The sequence below is a fragment of the Fundulus heteroclitus genome, chromosome 11, assembly GCF_011125445.2.
Source record: "Fundulus heteroclitus isolate FHET01 chromosome 11, MU-UCD_Fhet_4.1, whole genome shotgun sequence".
NCBI classification, from domain to species: Eukaryota; Metazoa; Chordata; class Actinopteri; order Cyprinodontiformes; family Fundulidae; genus Fundulus; species Fundulus heteroclitus.
The window spans coordinates 2,000,157-2,014,564 of NC_046371.1; the positions used below are offsets into that span (position 1 = coordinate 2,000,157).

The following is a 14,408-nucleotide window of genomic DNA, read 5'->3' on the forward strand; positions in this document are numbered from 1 at the left end:
TTAACTGTCTCGTAACAGCATCCTGCCACTAGATGTCAGGATGACTAGTTTTCCCACAACACATTAAAACAACCCAGAAATATCCAAAGCGTAAAAGTGATGCAGGATGATGAGTTTAAAGATTAACTCACCCCAATATCAACCTTCTTTGCAGATAAACTGTATAAACTGGGCCTAATATGCTACTTCCTATGTAAACTGAAATTAAATTATGAAATCAAAAGTATCATCTATACAGGTGCTACTGGCCCTTTAAATGACTTCATGATGCCAAAGTAGCCCCTTATAGAAATGATTTTGACAGCCCTGCTTTATAACCACCGCTGCTCCCAATAAACCCAGTAAGTTTTTGCATCCCTGCTGTTTTTGCACACAGTCTTTTCATTCTTAGAAATAGTCTGCTGGTGTTTTTTATGCATTGCCATCCAAACACGTTTTGCACATTTCTTACGCTCACCTTACTCAGTTTAGTACACTGTTTTAATAACTGTACAGTACTTTTTCTCTCATGTTGTAAATGTGCTCTTTTTCACTCAAGGCCACAAGTAACGTCTTCATATTTTCTTTCAAAGAAGACAAAAACTTCTGCAGTATTCTAAAGTGCTCTTGATCAAGAGTTCTCCAGGCTTCCTGAAGGTCTACTTGTCGTCCTTGTACCTGGCCATGACAGCACACTGTGCAGTGTTTGCTTAAAATGAAAAACAGATAAAAAGTGTTAGGGAAAAAGAAACTCCCTATGGCAAATTAACCGTAACTCAAAGTCTTTATGAAGAACATGTGAAAAAAAAGGCCTGACCCAGAACCTGAGAGCTGCATCCAGTTTTCAGCAGCTCCTTGGGAATCATGCTGCCTCCTTATAATCTGCTTTTTTTGTCTGATCTTTGGTGCTTTCCACTAATTCAACTGATGAATTCAGGGAAAAATGTGTCTCAGCTAAGAAAGGTCTCTGCTGAGTTTTCTGATATGTGTTCACAATACCCAGGCTTGGTCTTTAAAATTAAAAACCCTGAACAAACACTGTTAATATGGTCAAATTGGTGAAAATGGCAATTTTATCTTATCAAATCCGATTAATCTATTTTCTTTTTACTCCTTTTCAATTCACAAAAAGAAAATAAAGGTTTTCACCTGAATTCAAAGTGCAGCTAAATAAAAGCTGTGAAACATGCTGGTAGAACAAGATGGCCGCCCTGCCGTTGTAAACAATGAAAATATAACCAAATGTTGGCTGTTGGTGGTTTTACACAATGAGATAAGAAAAGGCTTCACTTCGCAGGCGTAACTTCGAACTAACTTAAAAAATAAGTACATGAATAAATTAAAGTATCTTGCTTCATAGTAAAAGAAAAGCTTTCTCTTTATAATATTTTGAAAGGATATTTTCATAAACATATATTCAGCGTCGCCTGCTATTTTCTTCATGGAAACCTAATGAGTCCATTGGCAAAATAAACTCCAGATTTCCCAAATATAAAATCCTAATAACCTGTGAATTTGAATTAATCGTTTATCACCAGCCCTATAATACAGTCCTAATTGTAGCCCAAAGATCCTGAGTCAGGCTCGTTAAGCCCGTTTCATCGACCCAACGCACCACCAGCCACATTTATGCAGAGCAGTTTTCACCTTACATCTTTCAACCATGGTTTAGACGTCTTTTCTATACTCTTCAACTAAAATCTGCTCGTGTGGCCAGTTCTACTTCATGCTCCCCGCCTGATGATGGGCCTCCTCACCTTATCGCAGAGCCCAGCTACAGGAAAGAGAAAAGCTCATTACAGCCGCCGGCACCCAGGACGCTTTCCTTTCCGTTTTTTAAGACCCTTTGGAACGCAGATGGACCTTTAAATAAAGAGCTTTGTTTTGGGGCTCAGATGTTTCTGCACCGCAACAAGTCCCCACCAGGCCATGCATCTCAAGGTCCTTCCTACCATCATTCATGAGCAAGACAGTAAGATACTGGAACTCTTCCTGTTGTTGTAAAGACTTGAGAAATGCAAACTGATTAAAGTTGTAGCAGTGAAACCCAGTAATCCTAGAGCAGGGCTGTCAAAATTATTTCTATACTGGGCCACTTTGGCACCATGGAGTCATTTAAAGGGCCGGTTGCACCTGTATAGATGATACTTTTGATTTCATAATTTCATTTCAGTTCACATAGAAATATAAAAAAGTGCACAATAACATAAAAGTAGCACCTTTGGCCCAGAATATCTGCAAATAACAGTTGATATTGGGATGAGTTACTCTTTAAACGCATCATTCTGCATCTCTTCTTCTCTTTTTGGACGTTTCTGGGTTGTTTTAATGTTTTGTGGGAAAACGGACACCTAGTGGCAGGATGCTGTTACTACACAGTAAAAAAAAATATCAACATTTGCTACAGGAGGCTCAGTATTAGCCACCTTATACACGTTAAAAGGATATCTGTCTCTACTTTATGACATGATATGCCTTTTTTGGCTCTTGAGGGCCGGATAAATTGACTTGACGGGCCGGATTCGGCCCGCGGGCCTCGAGTTTGACACATGTGTCCCAGAGGAGCATGAGCTCCTCTGAATCCCTTAAGCATGGAGCACCAGGTGAGGAAGCCCCCTTCAAGCAGAACCGACTGTGGATTTAAGCACCTTGGCCTCCCTTTAAAAGAAATGCAGCTGAACGAACAGAGCAGAAGAAGAAAACATCAGTGGATGAGAAAGTTTAGTGATGGTTAAAATGTCTGGAAAAGCTGCTGCTTAAAACAAACAGAGCGAGCAATCTGAGGGGGCCGTTCCCAGCAGGGTCAGGGATTAAAACGGAACAAAAGATGCAACAATGAGAACAACATCCATGACTCGCTTCAGAAGTGTTTGAGTGAGAGGCGCTCAATTCCATGCTGCTCAAAGGTATCTTTATTGACAAATGAACAAAAACAACAAGCTGCACCAGCTTAGCCTCGGCGGAGACGGCCTGACATAGACAATAAAATTACATTCAAGGAGTTATTCCTTTACACTTCCTGCTCTCTCAACCGTGGACGGCTCTTCTGTAGCTGCATCCTAAACAAATTCTACGTGAAGCTCATACCAAACTATACAATAAGCCTTTGGAGAAGCGGAGCCGGGCCGATATGGAAGGGAATCTGGAAATGTTGAAAGAAAGGACGCGTGAAGAAGTTCCAACAGAAGACAGGAGATGCTGTCACAGAGCCGAGGGAGGCAGGAAAGAAAGTCCAGGGAGCTGTGAAGGTCTCAGATGGTTGTATCGAACACTGATCTTTCAGAATCTCCCTCTCTGGACATGCTTATATATGTACCATTTGAAGAAAAGACTAAACAAACTGACTTAAATACGTATCATCTTTGAAACGCCATGCCATTGATAGAGCTGCTTATAAATCCACAGTTGGAACTGCTCTGGCTGACCATTTCAAGGCGCTAGGCCTTTTCTCTGCTATTTAACGTTTGATGAATACCACCCATTAGCAGCAGATAGTCGACGAGGCCTTAATGCCACACAGACTACATAATAACACTAAATAAATCAATATCCAGACGTAAAGTGAGACTTCAGTTGCAAAACACGTCAGAAAAGGTAAAAATCCAAACTTTACTGCACCAAAGCCGTTGGTGCTTTGATCCCAGTCTGTTACTCTGAGTCTCTGAGCAAAACCAAAGAACCAAATCAACAGTTTCTTTATTCTGTCTGCAAAATAAATACAATTCTTTATCCACTAAAGGTTGGTTCACTCAGCAGGATAATTTGCTCTATTTGTGCCCCGACCATCAGGAAGGCTCTGGAGAGAATCTTAAGAGATACGTGATGGGTAGCCAATCCGAAGGGAAGTAAGGGAAATATGGAGAAAATAATAACATTAAGTCACCTCCACACCAAGGTGTAGCAAATGCAGAGCCTCTTTTCACACTGTCTCCACTCCTTTAACCAACACCGTTTTCTTTTTGCCTGTTAAAATCAGTCCACAAACTATCACCATCGTTCTTCCTCATCATTTATGTTTATTTACTCTGAACTCACGTTTAATGGTGAGAGGATTTTTTCCTATCTGACAACCAAATGATCCCGAGTGAATCTGTTGCTGAGCTGTTCTTGCCGTCTGACCGGACACCAAACCTGATTTATCGTTCTTTGCGCTGTCTCTCAGGCTTTGACAATTTTAAAATCTTGCTGTGTGAACCAGCCTTCACTTTGGTTGAAAGCTCTTCTTGTCCCACGAGCCGATAGTATGTGAAGCAGGACAGGTTCAAGGTTTGGTCAATGAAACATCGAGAAACAACATAGTGTCATAATCCCCTAAGTGTTAATATATTAATTATTTTTCTTCCCTGATGATGTGTTGTAGTTGTAGCCATTTTTGTTCATTCTTTTTGTATCATTCTCTGTTAGATTCCTTCGCTGTTCAGCTTCTGTTGATTTCTCTCCTCCTATAAAGTTATTTAAGTCAACTCCTCCAGACAGATCGGTCAGAAAGTTTTCTTAGCTTGCATGCTGTCATTGACCTGCAGCATTCACTCCTCCTGAAAGAGCGTAGAGCCACAGTGGACAGTCGTCTGCATTGTTGATGGCTTTGCAGCAATCCCTCATACTGAGCATGCATGAAGCGACAGTGGAGAGGAAAACTCCCCATTAACAGGGAGGAAAACCTCCAGCAGAACCAGAGCCAGGCTCAGTGTGAACGCTCATCTGCCTCCACCCACTGGGGCTTAGAGAAGACAGAGCAGAGACACAGAAAGCACAGAAGCTCACATTGACCCAGGAGTACTTTCTATGTTAGAGAAGACAGAGCAGAGACACAGAAAGCACAGAAGCTCACATTGACCCAGGAGTACTTTCTATGGTAGAGAAGACAGAGCAGAGACACAGAAAGCTCAGAAGCTCACATTGACACAGGAGTACTTTCTATGTTGGAGAAGACAGAGCAGAGAGACAGAAAGCACAGAAGCTCACATTGACCCAGGAGTACTTTCTATGTTAGAGAAAAGTAAGAGGAATGGCAGCAGTAGCTCCTTCAGTGGCTTCATCTAGGAGAGGAACACAGCTAAGCTCATAGGTGTGAATACTTTAGCCAAGCTCTGCACCTTGCTGTGTGCATCTGTGTTCTCTGTTACACACGCAGTGGAATACGTTTCAGATTGAACCTGTCTCTTCACAGAGAGGATCATATCCCTGGAGTTGCTCTGAATTGCTGCAGGGAAGTGGAAATATAATTTCCCCCTCGTGATGTAAATTGTAAATTGTTCTTGTTGTTGCTGTGGCCTAAATGTTCCACTCGGTCGTCGGATTTCTAATCAGGCTGCAGACCGAGAGATCGGGCCTGAGTTACGGTTTGGGCGCCGGCAGTAAAGTTCTACACGGCCGTCCGACCCTCTCAGCTATAAACAACAAATGTCTGGTTGTCCATCTGTGTGAGAGGCTGGCTGATGGACAGCAGATGGGCAGACAGCCAGCTCAGTGGGCATGCCTGCATTCAGACAGCAGCCCTTTGGCTTTATTTCTACCTCAGACTCTAAAAGGCATCCTGAAACTTCTTCCCTGCTCACAGTCACCTGACCTTGTCATCTCAGGGCTGTAAACATGAAGGACGCCGGGCATCTCCAGGTTGTTGTGATGGCCCTACGTAGTTACTGCGGACCTTTCCTGCCGCTGCATGATGAAGAACACGCCTCAGAACCAGAAGCAGCTACTGCAGCTTGGTGAAATACTGTCTACTGTAAGCAGGGAGGCCATTATCATTATGCTAACAGTATTATTTGCTTTATTGTAAGCCCAACATGGCGCTACCTGTCTTCTGTAGTCAGCTGACCTTAAGGGAGAAACATACAGAAAGGAAAGCTGCAGCTTGCTTTGCTTTATACCAACACTGATTGGCCACTTTATTAGGTACACCTGTTCTACTGCGTGGTAACCTAAACGGGAACCCAGCCAATCAATTGACCCCAACACAGCATGTTTAGGCCCCTGAATGCCCTACTCAAGTCCCATTTTAGCCATTTTTAGGGAAAATAAAGGCAAGAGTCTCCTAAGATGAGTGCAAACTGCAAAATCCTGGCCTGATGATGTTTCTCTTTTCTACTGGACATTACTTTTGTCCAGCAGCTGCTTTGTTACCCTGCTGTAGAACTGGTCCCATTCCTGCCGGCACCGAACAGCAGACACATTCCTCCGTTGGTGCCGGGAGTGCGGATCTTTGGCGTAAACCAGTCTTTGTAAGCCACTGAGACATCATGTTTAAAAAAATAATGGTTCCAGTTTCTCTGTAAACTCTCGCAACATTGGGGATGAATCCTGGTTGGGGTGTGGGTTTTGTTAAGAAGAGATCGCCTCCAGTTACGGTCACCCCAGGTTCTTTGCCTGAATAGTGTGGAGTTTTCAATTTGTAAACTTCTGTAGCAGTAAAAAAACTCTGGAGATATAAACTATATTTTGACTTATTTAATCTAAAAGCCAGAGGGATGTTTACAGCTTCAGTTCTGGACTCTCAAAAAAAAAAAAAAAAAAAAAAAAAAAAACCGAGACGGTCAAATTTCGGGAACGCTTGAGGGTGTCCAACTCTCAGCCACGTCAGTTTATTTTCTGGTTAAGATTCTCAGTCATCCAGATTATGGTCATTACAAAAAAAAGTAAAACAACAAAACAGCTGGACTTTTTTCCAGAGTTTGAAGATGTTTCGTTTCCTTTTGTTTTTAATTGAGAAAGCTTCCGGATTAGGAAGCGAAACGTCTTGAAACTTTGGAAAAAAGTCCAGCTGTTTTGTTGTTTTTACTTTTCTTTGGTCAGCTTATATGGATGAATAAAGCCTGCTCATGATTGGTTGATTACCCTGTGTTCTCTGTCAACATTAGACAGAGATCTTGGGTTCAGGAAAGATAACTGTCCATTTGTTTATGCATGCCACACATCCTTGGGTTCATTTCCCTGTAAACTGTCTTTTACAGCCACAGCCTTGGTTATCTCATAATATGTAACAGTTTGGGGTCCAATGGTCAGCTGGAGTCCTGTTTGGCTTTCTTGTTTACTTTGACGAAAGCCCAGTAGGGATAACCACATTGCTCTAGGGCCTGTCTAGTGCGTGATTTCTTCTCTCCCTGGCCCCTGAGTTTGTGTGTTTTGAATTTTTTATGGCACAGTTTTGTTTCAGCAAGGTTACAATGAATACTAAATGTCCATCAATCCAAATATGTTAAAAAAACAAACTCATGGGATGTTATTATTTCAGAACTGTAGATCAGTTTCATTTTTCCGTTGAATGTTTCGTCCATTGTCACATTTCCTATCAAACTGCCCTTTTCTGAGCTCTCTGGGCCACTTATTAAACTGAGCATCACTAAGATCATCTCTAAAACAACTAAGAAGCTGCTTCAGATCATCTCAGTGTTGCTGCGGTTCAGACTGAGAGCGCGGCAGCGGATGCTCCTGCTCCAGCGCCAGGCTCTGCCCCGGCGGTGCATGTGAGCTTCCTGTTATCAGACGCCACTCTGCCGATTTAGATGCAGCGACCTCTTCCTCCTGCCTTCATGGGGAAAAGGCAGGAGAGCTGATTTTGTCTTTAAACAGGATGACAGGGCTTACCAGTAAAGGTTCAATCTCATATGAACAAACCAAAAATAATGGAAACACAGAGAGGTAATGTGGTTGTGCTTGGTCGTTTTCACATGGTTTATAAAAAGGAGCGACCCTGTGCCATTAGCATCCATGCATGACCGCGGCACCACGCTGCCTGCACATGTTTTACACATGATTTATGATCCTGATTCTAAACCTCTACAAGATTAGTTTCCTTTAATCCCTGTAAAGGTCAACGTTGGTCCGACTGACCCAAATATTCCTGAACTGATCCAACTTCTAATCTGATGAACTGTTTGCCCCTTGTGGCGAGTCCTCGGTGTTCGCCCTCATCAAGCTTTCCCTTTATTGAACACCTGCCTGCCTCCTGCAGCGCGTTCTTCGCCGGCTTGATGTCTTTTTTTTTTTTAGTCAGCTCGTTGTCCTCCCTGGACACGGAGGCCTTTTGATGTTCCCGAGCTCGCCGGGGTGTGTTCCCTTTTTTTTGCTCACAATGTGTCAAAAGTTCCAATGTTGCTTTTTCATCCCTGATGGATGAAGGGCGATTAGTTTCCCAGCTCAAACCGAGGCGGGTTTCACATGCAGCGAGGACAACTTTGATCAAGTGCTGCGGGTTTAAAGGGAAAATAGAGCATTTCAACATTCTGGTTTCCTTTTTAAGAAACTCATTTCTTAAATCAGCTACACTTTGAGTATTTAATGATGCAACAAACCTCCGATGCCTTCAAAGAACAGGTCTCATTTAGGGGCATTTAAGGGGTTGAACACAAATGCATGCCACACTTTTCAGACATTTATTGGTTAAAAAGCACTTTTTTTCTTTCAATAACTGCATCATTATTTCCTTTGGCAGCTTTGTTTTGTTTCCGTTTAAATGTGATAGAAAACAAGAGTCTTGTTGATGCTTTTAAGCCTGCAGAGAAAAAGCGGGTTTATCCACGTCACGCTGAGCTCTAAACACTTTTGTTGTAGAAATACAAATCTGATCATCTATTCAAAGTGCATGTGTTATTGCCCAGTTGGCCGGCTTGCAAACTTGCATAGTTTTTATTTTATTTTAATTTTGGGTAGTTTTCCACCGGGGCGTGCGCTTCAGATGCCTGAGTATAAATCTGCTGCTGAACACATCCGTGGTGCAGTTTTTCTAAGTTAATGGCAGGTTCCAGTGGCGGATGGTTGGACAGAGCAACATTCAGAGGTGGATCTTAACAGGTTGCATTGTGATTAAAAACAAAAGCAGTGTTCAAAGCTGCCTGATCTATGGCTCTCCCCACTGTCAGAAGCTGCAGCATTAAGGCTCTCTGCTGCATTATGCTGCTTTCACAGACCTCCTCTTCAAAAAGCTGGAGGATAAAAAGCGCTGGTAATGCAGGGAGTGCACGAAGGTGAGGCGAAAACAGGTATTTTTCTGCATTTATAACACTTCTAGAAACAAAACAAAGATAAAAAACCAATTAAGGGGCTTTTAACACAACCTTTTTCAACAAGCTGAAAATGTAGCCTTTCACAAACACACAGAGCAAAGAAAAAACCGCCGTTACAACGTCACAACAGCAGATGTACACACCGTCAAATCTGGAGCGTGTGGTAAATACCATGAAATGTTAACATTAACAAACTAATGTAGGTGGAAATTAGGCTGCGGTACTCACATTGCACCTCCAGGTTTTTGCGTGCTCGGAAGTCCTTGACTGCAGGATGGTCCACGATGCAGGTCACAGGGACGCCGTCGTCCTCCTTGCTGACGGTGAACGTCACGCGGCTGGTCACTGTGTACATCTTGTCATAGGTCAGCTCCACTTTGGGCTTCCCTACAGAAAATAAAGCAAAACAAAGAGACTTCAGGCTAGAACCAGAGACCTATCTGGTCCAGTATCGATACCGACGTCATTCTCTCTGGGATTCAAACACCCGGCCTCGACCCAGACTCAGTAGGTCAAATATTGGCTGATTTTATTCTAAAAGTCTTAGGATTACAGACAAAGAGCTGCTGCACACTTAGATGTTAAAGTTTACACCCCATGGCTTGCCCTCAGCCTGAGGAATGAGGAAGTCTCCTGCAGGCTTTTAGAGTCCTTTGTAAAAAGGTTTCAGTGAAACAGAGGATGCAGAGGTAGGAGAATTACTGCCTTCTTTCTGCCATCTCTGATGCCTTGAAATGGAGCGATTTGAGACGCATTTTCCAATCAGAGGATTCTCAGCTTTCAGCTTGATGGGCTGCTTGTGTGGTTAGAATAAGGCGAGGAGGCGCTAGAGGCAGAAATCTGATATTTTACAATTAACAGTCGTTTGAGTTGTGTTTGCAACATTTAAAATGGTTTATACAGTTCAATTATCATTATTAAATCATTTCAGCACTAACTTTGCTAATGTCCCTAGTGACCTAACTTAAACGTTCTTCAATGTTTAAAAATTAAGTTCTATTTATTCTGCATTTAAGAGGTTAATATTGCGATTTCTCTTCTCCTTCATGTATTAAAATCCTGACCAACCTTTCCGCACCGTGGGCCAAAATGACCAAATTAAAGGTGTCTGGTGGCCAGAAATTAGTTTTTTTCCAAAATAAAAATCACAAAACAACTTGACTTTGAATTCTTTTCCTTTATTCTGCTCATAAATAAATGCAACATGTAATATTTTAGTTAAACTAAGTACAAATTAATCTGAAGGCGTCATTTGCCATACATGAGCCAAAAGTAATAATGACAACTAGAGTGTCAAATCGGAACAACACACAAAACAGAAAAAAAAAATCTGGCTAAAAAATTGGGCAGGTCATTACTAAACAAACTGGAAATCGGTGCATCTGAAATGTCACAGCCATGTTCTGTTACAGGGTCAGAGTTTAATCCTGCAGAATAAAAAGATGAATGCGTGCTTTTCTCTGCTGCCTGCAGGGACTGCGCCGCTGTGAGTCACTCGTTTCCAGCTTTATGACACCAAACTCACGGCGCGCTCCCATTTAGCTCATCATTGCCAAATCGAATACTTGCAGAGCAGCTTCTCTGTGCTGTAAAGTTAAACAGACAGTATGTTCGCACACAGCCAGAGCTGCACATTCGGGTCACAAAGCAGGATCGATTTTTATCCCGTTGTCCTACTTTCTCTCAGTTTATGTGCAGAAGTGCGTCTGTGTCTCATCAATAAAACAAACCTAAAAAAAAAAATGCTCTTATGAGCGCTGGGATGCTGCGGTTTATCTCTGAGCGCTGCTCACGTTCCACCCTCTCCTCCACAGCTGCTCTGCTGACACTTTCTGTCTCTCTGGATGAAGGGAACCCGGCCTCTGATGTGGCTGCTGCTCTAAAGTTTAAAAGCAGTTTAGTTTTTTTTTTTAACTCCACCATTTCCTGCAGAAACAGAAGGCTGAACGTTGAGCCTCCTGATATTTAGCTGCTGGTTCTGGGAGCTGCGTCTGGTCGGTGTCAGATGGACTCCGCCTCCTTCAGTCACCTGTGAACAGGTATTCCAGCCCAGGATGAAGGGACTGTGCTCCCCGGTTCTGCTGTAGTTCTGGGCTGAAGCTCAGAACCAGCAGGTTGCTGACAGCAGACGTGTTCTCTGATGGATGAAGGTCCTTCATTGGGCCGGCTGCTGTTGATCTGGGACCCAGACGCTCCTCGCTGGTCCGTTTGGCTTCGTTCTGTCGCTGAAACTCACCTTTCAGCTCATTTCCTCTTCAGCTACAGGCTGAATCTGTGATATAAAGGCTCAACACGTTCCCACATCATGATACCTGCACCGCCGTGCTTCAGTGTTACAGCTCGGACTCTTCCAGACCCAAAAAGATCCACCTTCCTTCATGGCTCCATGAAAAGGCAGTCAGGTTGTTCTGTAGCAAACTTTAACCTCCTCGGCTCGGGTTGCTGGTTCCAGTCCTCTCAGGTTACCGTGGACCTCCTCTGATCATCCTCTGGAACGATAGTTTTCTGTCTTCTTCTCCTCTTCCTGGTTCTGGTTTCCATTTTAAAGCACCTGGGATCATTTCAGCTGAACAGCTTCCCTTTCCGCTCTCCTTTGTGCATTTTTTTCATCTCCAGTCAAGCTTTTAATCAAAGTCTGCTGTTCTTCTGAACAACGTCTGGACCGACCCATTTTACTCAGAGAGGAACGCTCCATAACCTGCTGGTAGAACACCTGGTGCCTGCGTCCTTAAATAAAGGCACCTGATTGCTCTCAGGATGAAGGATCTCACTGACTGAACTCCACACTGAGGCCGTTTTAAACCCCATTCACTTAGAACCAGCAGCAGGCATGCGTTGACTGTTGGTGCTGCAGGTTCTCCATCACTCCTTTACCCCTACTAGGAAATTATTCAACATGCAGGGATATATTTTTTCCAAAAAACAGCGACTGATCTGGTCGGACGCCGGTGGTTTCAAAGACATCCTAACCGGGGAAATACGGCTCTTTATGGGCTTTTAAAAATAATTCAAAGCAGTTTATTACTATTTTTAAGTTACGTTTAAGTCAAATTAAATGTTAAAAGATCATTAAGTGTTAATGTGTTGAAGTAGGCATAAGAACTAAAGAGCGCATCTACAGCGCTGGATTGATAGAGGTAGAAGAGATGAGAACATGTTCTTTTCAGACTTCAGACACAGACGTGTGAACATCGCTGATAAGGACCGCAGGAAAAGAGGCTTCATCTCCCCAAACCACTGAGCTCAGATCAACGAGTAAACTTCCCAAATGGTCCTTCAATCCATGTTTAGAGTCTTAAAATGTTCTGAATTTAGACAAAAATGCTCCTGCACCAAAAATGGATACGAACCTGCAGAAAGGTTTATAATTAGTAGAAATGTGAGGTCATTGGGCTGATTAATGAGCTGCCATCTTATTTCCTGCCTATCCTTCCTCTTCTCATGTGCCATCAGCTAAAAAAAAAACCTTCACCGCTGACAGATGCCATCTTCAGACCCGTTCCTGCGGGCCGCATCAGAACACGTAGGACTCAGTTGGAAAGGTTTCAGGCCTTCCAGTTTAATCTCCTCCTACACTGATTAATGCATCGTCCCGACGCAGATGCTAACTCAACATGCATTTGTGCTACGTAGAGATAAAATAAAGGAACCCTCCTGTGCACGGCGTGGTGCCGAACCTGACAAACCCGTTTCAAAAGACGGACGGCGCAGTTGTCAAACTGTGCAGCATCAAAGATCTATCTGCTCTTAGATCCTAAACTTTTTCTTCTTGCTATATATATTCAGAAAAACTTACATCACAATAACAACGAGCCGGACTTTCCGGACCTCAGTCTGACATGTGCCAAAAGTTTCATCACAGTCCTGTGGAAGAAGGTTTCTGCAGCAACGCTGTTAAATCTTCCTCTGGACAGAAAAACAACGTACTGCAGGATCAAACTTCTGGAGACCCTTTATTATTATTAGATACTGAAGATGACTAATGATGGCAGACAAATGATGGTCTTAACTTTAAATTATTTGAAAATATTTATTTTCTGTAAGTGTGCTACTGTTAAAAAAAGGACCATGGGTGGGATTCATGGTCTGGTTTTGGTTGTTTGTACGCGTTTACGCTCATCTGTCACAAATTTAGTGAGTCCTCCCTGTAAAGTGGCTACTAGATGTAAAAAACAATGCAGATATTGTTAAAAAAAAACATTAATTATGTGTTCCAGGAGAAACACATGGAGCTCCTGGGTGAAGCGAACACAGGAAGCAGGCTGAGGAACCGGAGCTCCACCACAGCAGCCACTTTCTGTTCTTTCTAAGTATTGGTTTCTAAAAACGTCTTATTTGGGGCGACATGGACGACCTGCTGCTTTACACCTGCAGGGATCAGCACACCTCCACACTGACCCCTGCAGCCATGGACAGGTAGCCTCTGTCTTTGTCGGTCCAAGTCGCTGCTTAAAGCTCAAATACTGAATTCCTGACGCTGAACAATGTTTGCAACCAGGAACTCGTTTATTTTTATTTTTTTTTCCATCATCTGGCAGAAAAAAAGGTTTTATAAGTGAGTGAAAAGTCTTTCAGTTGTAAACTTTTATGAGAAAATATTCTAAAGTCTTCATTTCTCTTGAATTCTGTCAGCATTTTCCTCATTATAAATTAAAACTTCAATGTTTTATTGGGGTTTTAGACAAACACATGAACTTAATGTGGCGTTCGTTTAAATTCAGCGTTGACCCTACCACACACTGTCCAGTGTGAGTTCTAAGCCACACAAAGCGTTTTCCTTTGGGTCTCCTCTGAGCAGATCATCTGGTTCATGTCTGCTGCACTTCTTATGAATTTCTTTCTGCGTTTACGTTCTTTTTGTCACTTTTCCATGAAGGTCTGATTTGGGGAGTCCACCACCTTCAGTTGTCCTGTGGACAGATCCTACCACCTGAGCTGTGGGTCTCTGCAGCTCCTCCAGAGCCACCATGGTCCTCCTGCTTCTCTGATCAATGCTCTCCTGGTCCAGGCTGTCAGTCCAGGTGGACGTCCATGTCCTGGTAGGTCTGCAGGTGGTCCATCCTCTCTCCAGGTCCACATGATGATCAGAGCTCTGGGATGTGCTGTAGAACCTGACCTGCTGGAAACTGGACCAGAACTTAGTCTCCATAGTCCTGGCTGTTCGCTAATGTTCTCCAACAAATTTCTGAGGCCAGACACAGAGCTGCTGCAGTTAGACTCAGATGAAATTACTGCTGGATTTTATTCAGAGGCATCAGAGTATAAGAGGCTGACGTTGAACTGCTGGTGGCTCTCTGTTGGTGAACATCTCACTCTCTCAGGGAGCTAGATGGTCAAGCGAAAGCTGGAAGTGCATTCAAGTCCAAACCCTTCACCTTTCCTCTCCATTCAGATTTATTGTTCTGCAATTTGCTTTTATGGAAC

The 14,408-nt window shown here is 43.1% G+C and overlaps 1 protein-coding gene across 5 annotated transcripts in view; it reads right to left on the minus strand.

Moving 5' to 3' along the window:
• cadm1a (cell adhesion molecule 1a) overlaps window positions 1-14,408 on the minus strand; it is a 523,695-nt gene that overhangs the window by 84,891 nt on the left and 424,396 nt on the right. For all 5 annotated transcript variants that reach the window (XM_036142720.1, XM_036142719.1, XM_036142721.1 and 2 more), the window contains one exon: window positions 9,213-9,371. In XM_036142720.1, coding sequence (XP_035998613.1) covers window positions 9,213-9,371 — 159 coding nt within the window. The remainder of the gene's footprint in view (window positions 1-9,212; window positions 9,372-14,408) is intronic.